Source organism: Aedes albopictus, chromosome 2, assembly GCF_035046485.1.
Source record: "Aedes albopictus strain Foshan chromosome 2, AalbF5, whole genome shotgun sequence".
Classification (NCBI taxonomy): Eukaryota; Metazoa; Arthropoda; class Insecta; order Diptera; family Culicidae; genus Aedes; species Aedes albopictus.
This window is the reverse complement of record NC_085137.1, coordinates 354,418,572-354,433,219: the sequence shown is the minus strand read 5'-3', so window position 1 is coordinate 354,433,219 and position 14,648 is coordinate 354,418,572. Positions and strand designations below refer to the sequence as shown.

The 14,648-nt window shown below is 37.0% G+C and overlaps 1 protein-coding gene across 2 annotated transcripts in view; it reads left to right on the top strand.

Annotated features, from left to right (window-relative positions):
* LOC109416238 (protein qui-1) overlaps nt 1-14,648 on the top strand; it is a 378,767-nt gene that overhangs the window by 183,947 nt on the left and 180,172 nt on the right. For both annotated transcript variants that reach the window (XR_009997894.1, XM_062852727.1), the window contains exon 5: nt 8,058-8,224. Coding sequence is in view for 1 of the 2 variants with exons in the window: in XM_062852727.1 (XP_062708711.1) it covers nt 8,058-8,224 (167 nt within the window). In the remaining variant the exon portion in view is untranslated. The remainder of the gene's footprint in view (nt 1-8,057; nt 8,225-14,648) is intronic.

The window sequence follows — 14,648 nt, the reverse complement described above, 5'->3', positions numbered from 1 at the left end:
AGTCCTTTCAAGGATTTCTTAAGAATTTGTTCAAGCATTTCCTTAGTAATCATACCTGCAGGGATTTCCTCATAAATTCCTCTAATAATTTCTGTAGAAAATCATTCAAAGATTCCTTATGCAATGTTTTTAAGTCCTTTTTCACAATTCGTTCAAGAATCTTTTAAGAAATTCCAGTCAAAATTTTTGCACCAAAGAATTTGGAATTCTTTGGGGTTTCCGTCATTGATTTCTTGAGAAATTATCTAGGCATTTCATAATTAGTTCTTCCAAAAATTGCTTACAGATTTTTTTCAGGAATCCTTTAAGTAATTACTCATGGAGTCCTTCCAGAACATCATCAAATATACCTCCAAAATCAACCCAATGATTCTTTCCTAATACATCTTAGAATTCATCTAGGCGATTCTTAAAGATTTTTTTTAGAAATTTCTTCAAAAAATCTTACAGGCATTTCTACAAGAGTTCCTTCGGGGTGTAAAGAATTAGCATTAAGTTAAAATTCACAAATACAAAGAAATTAAAAAAAAAGTTCCTTCGGGAATACATTCAAATTTCTTTAGAAAATCTCCCAAGAATCCATTCGGGTATGGCTTCAAAATTCTCAAAAAATCATCAAATATATTTTCCATGAGGAACTACTGCAAGATTCCTTCTTGAAGAAATCTCTAAAATCATTCTTGGAGAAATTCCTTGAGGTCCATCTGAAGGATTTCTTGAAGAGTTTCATGATATAATCCTTGAATGGCTTTATGAACGGTTCCGAAATGGTATTTCTGAACGACTGCTTGAAGAAATGCTTACAAAAAAATCCCAAAGGAATTCCTGAATGATTTCTTGATAATTGTTTGAAGAAATTCTCGAAGAAATGTCAGGAGGAGTTCCTGAAGCAATCATTGTAAGTATTCATAAACCAATGCTTAGAAAGTTTTCTTAAGCAATCCCTGAAAAAAGTTCTGAAGTAAATCATAGAGGAATTTTTGTAGAAGTCTTTGAAGTAACTGCCTGATAAATCGTAAAATATATTCTTACCCGAAGGAATTCCCGCAGAAACCCTTCAAGAACGTAATATGCGTTCAGTTCTTAATTTTGATAAATGGGGCCCCTGAATTTCAGCTGCTATCTTATGCTAAATCAATACCTATGTTTGGTTCTGTGGTTAGGATATCAGGGACATTTTCATAATGCTCATGAATTATATTTCCATATCGGTACTGAATATCGTAAAATTCAATTTTGATTTCGAACACATTTTTATTGTATTTTGGGGCTCCTGCAGGTACAAAGAGTAGTCATCAAATTAATATAAACAATACTAACGAAACTACATGAACAAAGTGTGTACATTTATAATTGTTAATAATAGAACATCAAAATAGCCATCTGTGTTCCCCATTCCAAAATCTCTTGATAATCACGAAGAGGCCCCTACATACCTATCAGCAGATCGGCAAGTATTTAACTTATACTTATGTGTAGGAATCTTTCGCTAATCACAGAACTTTATTCAAATTGGGCCCCTGAATTCAGGGGGCCTCCAAATCAGGGAAGGTTTATAACACTAGACCTGCCCTGATTTGGAGGCCCCCTAGGTTCAGGGGCCCGGTGCGGACCTCACCCTCCGCCCCCCCCCCTTGCTACGCCACTGGGTCAATGTACTGTCGAACATTCTCCTTATAATTTTATTCCAAGTGATCAGTAAAGAGAAATCTATTTTACTTTCGCGGCAATTCAAGAAACATGGCATGATTAAAAATAGAAATAATTCATGAAGAAGCCTTAAAATATAAATAAGAATATATAAGTTATTTTTTTTATATGGATCTCTACAGACATTTATATACGCGCTTCTCTAGATATTCCAACAAAATTTTTATTTTCAAAAAACCCTGCAGAGAATTTTATTACAAGATTCCTCTAGGAGTTTCTCTTTATATTCCCCAATAGTTTTTTTTACTAATGATTCTGTCCAGGGTTTCCCGACAGGTTTCTCCAGGTATTTCTCCAGGAAGTTCTTGAGAAATCTCGGATTTTTGCAAGAATTTCCTAGGGATTTCTAATGCTATCTTTTCAGCCAAAAGTGTTCCTAAGATGGAAATCGTGAAAGAATTCTTCTAGGGCTTCATTCTGAAATATCTGCTGGGCTTCCTTAAGAATTTCCTTTGAGAAGCTTTTTTTATTTCCATAGATTTCAAGAAAAATAGGGATTTCTTGAGGAATTTCTGCTTGAGATTTCTTGAAAAGTTCTTCCATTGAGTTTTTCAGAATTTTTCAGAAAATTTCTAAAAAATCCTACAGGGATTGTTTTGGGAATTCTTCTCAGGGTTTTTTTTTAGAATTCTTCAAAATTTTTTGATTGTTCATAAGTTCTTTACTTAAATTACTGTAAAATTCTTTCAGGAGTCCTTGTTGAAATGTCTATGAAATTTCTTAAAAAGCTCCTGGAGATACTTTTGCATTTCTTCTGGGAGAAATTATTGGATTTTTTTTGAAGGAACTGCTGGACAAAATCCTGAAGTTATTTCTGATGTTTTTTTCTGGATCAGTTCCTAGATAAAGACCCAGGATAATTCCTAGAAACACCTTAAGGTACCTTATACTTTTCTGGAAATAATCCTGAAAGACTTCTGGAGGAACTCTGCTAGTGCTTCCGAGGGAAAAATGCTTGAAAAATTTCTAGAGTTATATATGTCAGCACCCTGGAAGATTTTTTGAAGGATTTCTTGTAAGAACTGCTAGGAATATCTCTGAAGGAAATCTCAGAAAAATGTCTGGAAATTTCTGAAGGAATTTCATAAAGGAATTTTTGTGAGAATGACTGAATTTTCAAAGTAATCTTTGAAATCTTATCTGATAGAATTGGAGAATCCTCTGCAGATAATCTTTAGAAAATTGCTTTGAAGAATCCTTGTAAAATTCTCATGAATAGACTGCGGAGTAACTTTTGCAGATTGTTAAGACAGTAAATCTGAAAAGTCCTGAATGACTGTCTGAATGAATTTAAAGCAATGTCTTGAGGAATGTCTGAAAAAAAAAACTATTGGAGAAACCTGTGGGGGGACTTTAAGATGAATCTCTTGAGAATTTCCAGCGGAATTCCCAAAAAAAGCCCGAGGAAATCGTTGAATAAATAAAGTTATACCTTAAGGTAGGGGTAGGCGGGGCATAATGAGCAGCTTAAGCATTTTGCCTCCAAATCCAGTAAATTAAGCACAATTAATGTGTAATTTTGACGTATAATCCTCATTTGAACCTTTATTGATAAACACTAATCGTTGAAATTTCGAATAAAGCTATGAATGTTGCAAAATTTGATGTTTTTAGAAACATATTAAATCATGGATTGCGTTTTGGGGGCGGGGCATAATGAGCACCCTAGGTGGGGCAGGATAATCAATCCTTGTTTTGCACACAATCAAATGCTAAATCACTATTCTTGTCAATGATAAAGCATACCGGCAACAATTAATGGGAATTTGTGGGGATTATGGGATTTCATTAATAGGGAACTGTGGGGTTCCATGGAGTTTACTATTAGGGCATATTTAAACGGTGATAATACACAGATACTGATTTTTTTCAAGCTTAAAAATTGAAAATTAATTACAAAACCTTACTATATGCATCGTAACGAAGAAAACCAAAAGTGAAATTCACTTGTTTAAGATGTTTACCATTTTCCTCATTTTTTCACCAGTTGCTCATTTTGCCCCACCCAACTATCAACTTTTTAAAGTATATTTTTTACCAAAATAATTATACAAGAATTTTGAAAGTGTTACAAATACATTTCATAACCCAGGAAACAATGATGCAAATTATCACCTCACTAGTGCTCATCACAACTCATCAACTGTATATTTATCGCGTGCGATTGAACTGTGCACTGATCAGCGATGACCAGCAGCAAAGAGTTGGCAAAACGAACATGATGTAAATCACAAACGATTTTGCACACATCTGACTGTGCCGCCACACGCTCGACCGAACAGCCGAACCATACCGAATAGGTTGGTTTGCGAAGCTACGGCACGAACGCTCGACACGCACACAGAAGCAACATTCGCATGTACCGATACCATACTAATAAAGCTTCCAGCCAACGATGCTTCGCGATAAGCTGTCGAAAAGCATCGAAAGCGATGAAAAGAGATACTTGGCTAGAACGCAACGGCTCAACGGTGAAAAGGAAGAGTCAACTATGCTGATCAGTGTTGAGTCCGTTCGTGTGCTACTCGTATGGGAGGTTGATTGAATAAAGCGAGGATGGGTGAAAACGTATTCGTTGTCGAAAGCAAATCGCATCATTTCGCGAATGTTTTCATCAAATAGCAAGCTTGCCAGGAAATATCAAGAAACTTGATAGATACCCACTACGTTGATATTTCGATTTCAAAGCCTTATTTTAGGTCAGCTGATTCTTATAATATTTCTCCAGTACATGACCACTTCAGTCATTTTGGCTATTTTTTATAGTAAACGTATAGACAAATGTTTCTTGTTCAATTAAGCTACAATCAAGCAAATTGTTTCAAAAATTTGGCAATTTACAGTGAAAATACAAGGTGTTCATTATGCCCCGTCTACCCCTACCTCTGGAGAAATGCAATCTAAAACTTAAAAAAGAAGTTACTTAAGGAAAACCTGAGATAAATAACTGAAACAATTTCCGAATCTTTGTGGAAAAATAATAATGGTATAGCATCTTTTGAAGAAACGTTTCCAGGAATTCTTGGAGAAATCCATGGATTATTTTTTGGAAAAATTCCATAGAAAAGTTCCTGGAAAAAAAAAACTGACAATATTTATGAAGGAATTTCTTCTGAAATTTTTGAAGAAGTACATGAAGGAATACAAGTACGAACTTATGTAGTAATTATTACTGAAATTTTCAATATAAACACTTAAGAAAACACGTGGACTAGTTTTATAATGGATCTTTTGAGAAATTCCTTGAGAAACTCCTAAAAAGTCCCAGGGAAAATTCCCAAAGAAATTCCTGAAAGAATATCTGGAGTAATTATAAAATCCATGGTCAGGGGTTTATTTTTAAGGGATATGTACTAAGAAGCATTAGAAAAGGGATATGTACTAAGAAGCATTATTGGAAACATTACTAAAGTTTTCGACAAATCCCAAAACAATCCCCAAAGGTATTTGTATTGGTTTCCCTGGAAAACTTTCTAGAAATCCACACTACACAAAGTTATTCTACTTCCAACGGTTCGCTGCTGTCTTCTCGACTATGTTCGTATTTGTCTAGTGCTGCCAGTTTCACTAGAATACCGCCCCAACAAAGCCATGAAATCGTAGCGCTTATATGTGAGCATCTACTCATATGTTGGATTTTTCTTTGTGCGAGAATAGTTAAGCTTTGATGTACAATAAGATTTTTTAGAACTGTTTGACCTATGCAGGTATAGTGCTCAATAATTTATTATCCACAAAGTTTGTTTAAATCTACAGTGACATCCATGACGTCAAGAATGATGAGCGTTGCAGGCCTGTCACTTCCGTTTTCGGGATCTCTATTCTTCGTTTAATAAGTCCCATCTTTCCTAGCACATAAAGTGGGTCACCACACTCAGCAGAGTATGACGTAAATAAACTCCGGCATAGTCATCGCCTTTGCCATCTCTCTGTAAGGTTGAATAGAGCTTTGTGCTGGCAGATGACACTACAACACCTTTTGTACCCAAAATAACCGGATTATCCTTTCGGTTACCTGCTAGCTTGACCCCGTTTCGTGATTTGTTTCGGAAATCCATCACACCCTTTCGCATCGACGACGACGTACCTTCAATAATGGAATTTCCCCTTAATGGTTATCGTTATCCTTATTGCTTCCTCAGCCTCCAACAACCTTACACTTCTACATGTGTGTATGTAAGTATCCAACAGAGATGACAATATCCACTTTGGTGACAGGTTCACGCCCTTGTGTTTACCAGATTTGAATCCCGATTATGACACCCTTTGTGTGTAATCCCGGCCTAGCGGACGGACGGTTTGGCAATATTTGGCATGCATCCCGGGTAGAGGAAAAAAGCTCGATAATAACATATTATGATATTGAGATCAAAATGTGATATTGGTTTGATTGATATAAGAGATAAAAGATCTAAAAATAATATCTAAAATTTACTCCTGGGAAATCATCATCAGATCATATTTAGATCTTGTAAGATCTAACCAATAGCAGCAAGCTATTCGTTTGATCTTGTAATATCTCATTTTGATATTGTTCAGATGTTCCAGGAACATTTTTCAGATATTATTTTCAGATCTTTTATCTCTTATATCAATCAAACCAATATCACGTTTTGATCGTCAGTACTTCACCTCTACCCGGGATGTGTCAAAACAATAAACCCACTCGACGATATAACCCATCACCGTATCCAATCTGTACCCGATGAGTGGCAGCAAGTTGGGAGGAAAAATAGCTGAGATTCATCTTTTTCCCACTCGACTGATTTTGCAGCATCCCGCGTCTGTGCGGGGAAGATAGGAATTGAAAAGTTACCATAGGACAAAAAAACGAGGGAAAAATCTAGCTTATCATCGCTGCTGCCGTGACGCAAAAAATCCATATTCATCACGATGGGGGAGAGTCTCGTTCGGCAATCGTGACAGAATAAATATGATGATCTGTTTATGTGCTGATTTTTTATGTGATGTTTGCCCGTTGCCAACGGTGGACCATTCAGCCGAATTTGGAAGGCAGGACGCACATCATGCTTATCGTTGATGACATTTAAGTGTTGATGTAATTCAGAATATGGATGAAATGGAGACATAGAAGAAGTCTACTACATGAATTAGAATTTATTTAGATCTTCAGAGCTGATTTATAGCTAAAGCTAAGCTAAAGCTAAGCTAAAGCTAAGCTAAAGCTAAGCTAAAGCTAAGCTAAAGCTAAGCTAAAGCTAAGCTAAAGCTAAGCTAAAGCTAAGCTAAAGCTAAGCTAAAGCTAAGCTAAAGCTAAGCTAAAGCTAAGCTAAAGCTAAGCTAAAGCTAAGCTAAAGCTAAGCTAAAGCTAAGCTAAAGCTAAGCTAAAGCTAAGCTAAAGCTAAGCTAAAGCTAAGCTAAAGCTAAGCTAAAGCTAAGCTAAAGCTAAGCTAAAGCTAAGCTAAAGCTAAGCTAAAGCTAAGCTAAAGCTAAGCTAAAGCTAAGCTAAAGCTAAGCTAAAGCTAAGCTAAAGCTAAGCTAAAGCTAAGCTAAAGCTAAGCTAAAGCTAAGCTAAAGCTAAGCTAAAGCTAAGCTAAAGCTAAGCTAAAGCTAAGCTAAAGCTAAGCTAAAGCTAAGCTAAAGCTAAGCTAAAGCTAAGCTAAAGCTAAGCTAAAGCTAAGCTAAAGCTAAGCTAAAGCTAAGTTAGTAATCTAGATATTTGTCTCTTTATTATTGAGGCTCTCGGCCCTAGGCTTGGAATCGAGATTCTTCGTACCAACACCGTGCTTAAACTTGCGTTCACAAGACGAAATTTACACCCATGAATGGTTCACGATAATGCGATAATAACATAATAACATCGTTATTGGATCATTCGGGTAACTTCCGTCGCTCATAAATTCTAACCATTCACTTTGAAATTTCCAATTTTATCGCCACCCTTCCCCAGACATGGAATGAACCTTTTAATATGCCTGCTATACATCCTCGTTCGGCTTGAACCGGCTTCCAAAGAAAGAACAAACTCCAACATTCTTTGGCTAAACCTAAGGCAATGACGTGGAGACCGACCACCAAGTCGAAGTTTAGATGATTTATGTTCTACGCAGATGAGTGTGTAAACGCATTTTTACGCCCACCCTGCCTCCCATGGCAAAGATTGATATTTTTTCGTGAGAAATTATAACTCATATCCTCTGCTCCCGCAAGTGTATTGTTAGAAGGTATCGGAGAAACAGTCCAGTCCATGAAGCGTTCCAAAGAGCGCCCATAACTCAAAGTCTTCAGCCGAACATATTTTATTGACGCTTTTCTCTTTATTATTCTGTGTATTTCGTTTACTCGACTGGTCCTGGCCGCGGCACCGTGCCACCAAAAAAAAAAAGGTATTGTTAGGATCACGTTTAGGCAATTTTTTGCTGCCGACGAAGTTAGATTCGGAAGTTTTTACGGCAATCAACAAGCATTCGACGGCCGACGAGTGCGAGTGCCTCAGGAAATGGTACCAGGAGGATGCGGCTGCCGGAGGATACGTGTTGCGAACGCAGTTCAGGTAAGTGTGGGGGCTGACTGGGTAGACATTTTTTAAGTGGGTCATGGCATGGAAATATGGTGATTGCTGTGTTGATTGATGGGCCATCTGAATTGAGTAGGGAAAATTGATTGTTGTGCTTGTGGTTTATATTAAACACATTCTGGCAATAAAGTATAATTTTCACCATAACTTTCGCGAAATATCGGATGAATTTGGCACTCTCTTTTAACTTTTAAGTTATAACGTATAAGCCGTCATTAACATAAAATATGGCTTAAGGATTCATTACAAATAGAATAATTATGAATAACGCTGCTCAACAAATGTTCAAGGTTGTTCTCCATGGAATGAAACCCAAATCTTTATTTAAAATGATAATTTTTAATTTTTAATATGGCTTCAGATTGCCTCGTTGAGATTCTATCCATACTTGGCAATTTCGACGACTCGAATTTACTTCGGCAATATCTTTGAACAATCGTACTACATTGGTATTTTTTTCGTTAATGTTCGAAACATAGGTTTAGCTATTAATTTAATTGTTTTTTAATTCATTCGTTAATGGCTTTCATTTTTTTTTTTGTTAATTTTCTTTTATTTTTGAAAATTCTTTTTTGAACTTCTTTGGCTACGTCTTTAAAATTTCTTTAACGAGTTTTGTATTTCAAGATCACTAAGTAAATTGTTTTGAGAAAATAACACAGAATTTCCGATCGAAAAAACTTGGTATACTTATTATACCTTAACCCTGGAGACATAAGATGGTCGTTTGTCCAAAATCACCAAAATTTCATTGAAGCTTGTTCAGCAATCTGTTTGAAAATGCTAAAACTGCATTGGAAACTACTTCAGCGATTTTTTTTTTTTTTGGAATGCCTACGACAGTTTATTCGAGAATTTCCTTGGTATTTCCGTTTGAAAATCCTTCGGTTATTTCTTTTAAATTTTATTGAATATCCTGCAACAACTTCGCAGGAACTCCATTTCTTTGAAAATTATTTTGATAAATTATTCTGCAATTCCTTCAGTACTATTTTCGGAAATTCATTCGGCGATCTTTTTGGAAATTGGAAATTTCTCAAAAAAATCCTTAGAAATCCATAAGTTCGCAATCAGAATTTCCAAAGGAATTGACAATAGATCTACAGAATAAATCGTCGATGCAACTCTTAAAGAATTTCCGAAAATTAAAGAAAAAATGAAAAAAACATCCTAAAGAAATTACGAAAGCATTTGCAGAGGAATAAACCAAATTAATTATCATTAAAAATATCAAAGTTTTCAAAGCAGCATTTGGAAAAAATATGATGGGAATATCAAAAAAAAATTGCCGAAGCGGTTATTTTTACAATTGAGGGGGTTAGAAGCAAAAGGGTGTAAATGACAAAAACCCACTTTCGAGTAAATGAGGTTTAAAGGTCTTCAAGAATTTTTCATCCCCTACAAAATGTATGGAATTGCAAAATCGATCCAATTTTCTCTGATTTATTGTAACAACAAATTTAAAAAAGTTCTTGGAAGCTTGAAATCTGTAGAATTTTGTGATATATAAAATCGACAAAATGGTCACTTACACCTCCTTGCATCTGGGCCCCTGAATTTTTAAGTAATTTCGAAAAGACCGAATCAATTTCCAAGAAAATTGCAGAAAATGATTCCAAAGGAGTTTCTGAAAAAAATTCTAAAAAAAACATATTGATCCAGCTAGTGGTGATAGTGCCATTCTCGTCGAATATGTACTCAAGATTTTCACGTCGACGTAAGCCGAAATGTTCCTGAATCCTAAGAAAACTCTAGAACAAAACAAATTTCATTTTTTTTCGTTTGTCACATTCAGTGCTCGGTGACTCGTCAATCAGAAGGTGATAAATAATACATGTGTTTGATAAAAAAAATCCTAAACAATTAAGCAAAATCGTTGAACTCTTCGGATTTTTAAGGCATTTTCTGGAGGACTCTTATTTTACCTTAAAATTTCAATAATTTTTGATTTATTTATTTGTGCCCTTTCTCAAAATGTTGAATTCCAACCAAAATTTACCTAGGAAGAGGATAAAATCGAAATTTGTGTCAGCCTTATTCAGAAAAGCCATAATTTTATCAAAGCCATAATCGAATCTTGTAACTCATTGATGGTTTATATACCGACGTTATGTTAAACGTAGCTTAAAAATATCGAAACTCTCAGTTGACTACTTGACCACTTTCACTAGCACTGGATGCCGATCATTATCAAGACAATTCCACAATTTTTTTTCTGCAAACTTTTAAGCCTACATTTTATAAACATAAATATATAAGATTCATGTAAAATTTGCAAGTGTGCAAAGTGCAAGCAAGTGAAATCTCTCATAATAAGACCCATTCAAATTTCAATGTGATCAAATTTAAATTTTCCTATACAACGTAGATCTATCTTACTGTATGATTACGTCTCAGGAATCTAGAATGGTGTGATTTGACGAGATCCCTATAGTTTTGTCAAGATTTTGTTCTTTTACGCATATAAATTGCTTGCATCGATTTTGTTCATCTTCGTAATTTCGAAGCATCCAATCCTGGTTCTGTAACGCTGCCGATAATCTGGTTTGCTCACATCCGGTGGAACACCAGGAACCGGTTCCGAAACACAACCGGTTCAGATATGTTATTATGTGAAAACAAACTGTTTCGGTCATTTGGCACTGATAATTGTCAATATATCAGTGCCAAATGACCGAAATAGTTTGTTTAGCGTGACGCGTTTCGACCTACTATTCTTCAGTCAACATCAAACGCTTTCAGCTGGATTCAGTCCTTCAATTTTGTCAGTTTTATATATAAACGGTTCAGATATGGTCTGAAACTGTTTTCCTACTTACCGTTCAACTGGTTATCGAAAAAGCCTCTGTTTGATGTGTCACATGCCTGGGTTTGGTGCACTTTTTAATTGGACTTTTCCGGTGGGATATTTGAAACCGGTTCCGGAACACTACCGGTTCAGATATGACCTGTAACTATTTTCTTGCTTACCATTTAACTTATTATCGAAAAAGCCGCTGTTTGATGTGTCGCATGCATGGGTTTAATTATGTTTTAAAATTGTTCACTTCCGGCGGGACATGCGGAACCGGTTCCGGAACACAACCGGTTTAGGTATGGTCTGAAACTATTTTCCTACTTACCGTTCACCTGTTTATCGAAAAAGTCGCTATTTGATATGTCGCATGTATGAGTTTAGTTCTCTTTTATATTTGGCCACCTCCGGCAGGGCACCAGCAACCGGTTCCAAAACATTACCGGTTTAAATATGGTCTGAAACTATTTTGGTGCTTATCGTTCATGAGGTTATCAAACATGCCGCGGTTTTATGGGTCGTATGCATGGGTTTGTAGCGTTTTCATATCTGGCCCGGTCATACGAACCGGTACCCCACGGAACACCTAAATGGCCATAACTCTGGAACGGCTGGACCGATCCGAACCATTTTAAATAGGAAACAATTGGGCCAGATTCCGCGTCGAGTGAATCATCGTTCATTAAAATCGGTTGAGGTTTACTGCCAAAAAGTGACGTGGGTTTATTTTTGTACACACACATACACACACAGACATCACCTTAATTCGTCGAGCTGAGTTGATTGGTATATGTGACTTGACCCTCCGCGCCTTCTATCAAAAAGTCATTTTTGGAGTGAACATATAGCCTTTCCAGTACACTTGGTGTACGAGAAAGGCAAAAAGAACCGCAGGCACTCGCAATAAATTTCTTCAGGAATATTCAAAGAATAATGAAAAGAATTCCAAAAACAATTGCTTGAATAATTTCCAAAACAATTATTGGAAAGCAATGCTATTACCGATGGAATTTTTCTGAGAAAGAAATCGCTGAACAAATTCTTAAAAATAATGCTGAAAAGTTCACAGAGAAAGTTTCTTGAGAAATTCCGTAGGAATTTCAAAGAGAAATTACAAAAGTATAACTGAAGGGCTTTTCAAAGGAATTATCAAAAGATTTTTATAAAAAATACGAAAAATCCCGAAGGAATGGTTGAAGGAATCCCTGATTTTTCAAAGAAATTGCTATCAGAACTCTGTTTAGAAATCGCTTAGTATTTTTTAATGAATCTGATTGTTTGAATTAAGCTACCTTATTTAGCTTAAACAGGTCGTACATGAAACCGGAGTCAGACTTTGAAGCTTCATAAACATGTATTTGGGGGAACGAAATGTTGCATAAAGCTGAAATTTTGAAATTTTATCATGCCAATGTCGATTAATAAACGTTCAAAATTTCATCGTTGTACAGCATTCGATTTGCAAGGTACAGTGACCGGCACAAAACAAATCTGATTAATCCATCTAGTGGTGATAGCGCCTTTCTCGTCGAACATGTACTCATGATGTCGACGTAAGCCGAAGTGTTCCTGAATCCTAACAATACTTTATTGAGAAAAGCAAGAATTTTATCAAAGCCATTATCGAATAGAAAAACTTATTGATGACGCATATTCTGACGTTATGTTCAACGTATAGGCAGAGCTTAAAAATATCAGAGCTCTCAGTTGACTGCTTGACCACCTTCACTGTCATTGGAGGCCAATCAATATGAAGACGATGATTAAAAGCTAAGATATAACCTTTTTCACAACCACAGATCACTTTGGGGTCGTCGACAAAGTTTTTTCTGTACACTTCAGGCTATATTTTATTATCGCTGATTACAAGATCCATGTAAAATTGAACAAAAAAAATGCAAGCAAGTGAAATTTCCCAAACTAAATCCCAATAAAATTTCAAGCACATTACAGAGCGCGAGGGCGCAACCAGTCACATCAGAATTTTGTGTAGTAACTTTAGACGCAAAAGGGGATTAAAAAAAATGTTCTGGATTGTTGCGATTAAATTTTAATTTTCCCATACAACGTTGACTGTAAGGATGAGTAGGAATCTGAAATGGTGTGATTTGATGAGTTCTGAGATCAATTTAGTTTTGTCATGATGAAGAGAACAATTACACATATCTATCGCTTGCTATGATTTTGCTCACTTTCGTAGTTCCGGCAAAGCACCCAAAGTTGGTTCTGTAATACTGCTGGTAGTCTCTATTGTGGTTTGAGCCTATTTTCTTGCTAACCGGTAATCAGGTTATCAAAAAATCCACGATTTGACGTGTGGCATGCATTTGTTTGGTTAACTTTTGTATATGGCCACATCCGGCGGGACACCCGGAACCACAAACACTACCGGTAGTAACTAATGTAGTCTGTGCCTATTTTCTTACTAACCGTTCATCAGGTAATCGAAAAGGCCGTGATTTGATGCACCGAATGCATGAGTTTGGTTCAATTTTACATTTTACCACTTACGGCGAGACATCTGGAACCAGGACTGTACCAATTGTCCCAAATATGGCATGAAACTAGTTTCCTCTAACTGTTTACCCGATTTTCTAGAAAGCCACGAATTGATGTGTCACATGCATGGGTTTGGTTCATTTTTACATTTTACCAATTCCAGCAAGGCACCCGAAACCGGTTCTGGAACACTACCGGTAGTCTCTAATGTGATCTAAGACTATTTTCTTGCTGATCGTTCTTCAGGTTATCGAAAAAGCCGGTATTTAATGAGCCGCACGCATGTGTTTGGTTTCCTTCCACATTCGTCCACTTCCGGCGGGACACCCGGAATCGGTTCTGGAACACTACTGGCGCAGACAGACGTTCTAGCTCGAACAAATTTATTCAAATTTTCTATATAAATTTTCACTAGCGACACCTAGGCAACCGATTGCCACAGTGCAGTTGACAGTTTGAGAAACCACGTGCTTCCAGCCGCTTACTTACCACCCAATTCACCACCCACCGAGAAATAAAATCAAAACAAAGACTGTCAAAATCATTCCTACATTTCAGAGATGGCATTTCACCGTAGCGATTCACTGCGGCGTCAGTTTATCGACCACACTGGGGATAGGAACATTTTTCACCACACCAAGAAGCCAGTTTCTCTTGTTTTGGGTGGTAGGTAGACCAAGCGCTAGTGCGTGCTCTTGCTCGTCCGCCTTGGAACGAGTGTGGCTCACTCTTTCGCGCGCATCGCTCTCCGGCGCTCTCCCGTGTTTTCACCCAGCAGTCACCGAATTATCACCATGGTGTCGCCGGGGCGAGAACTCTCCGGTGTTTCACCGCAGCGCGCACTCTGGCGCAAAAACCTCACTGGAGCGCGCGCCCGGGTGATTTTTTACACTTTCACCGAAGAGAATTTTAAATCGCTCTCGCCGCACTGTTGTGTGGCCTAGTGCTCAGGGAGTTAAGAGATTTATTTCTACTCACCAAGCTTGCGCGCATCTGAATCGCAGTGGTGGCTCCACATATAAGAGAAGGGCTCCTGTTCAGATGCACAGCGTGAGTGGTGTATTTTCTATTTCTCTTTCCCTCACTGAGGATATGGACATCTCTGAC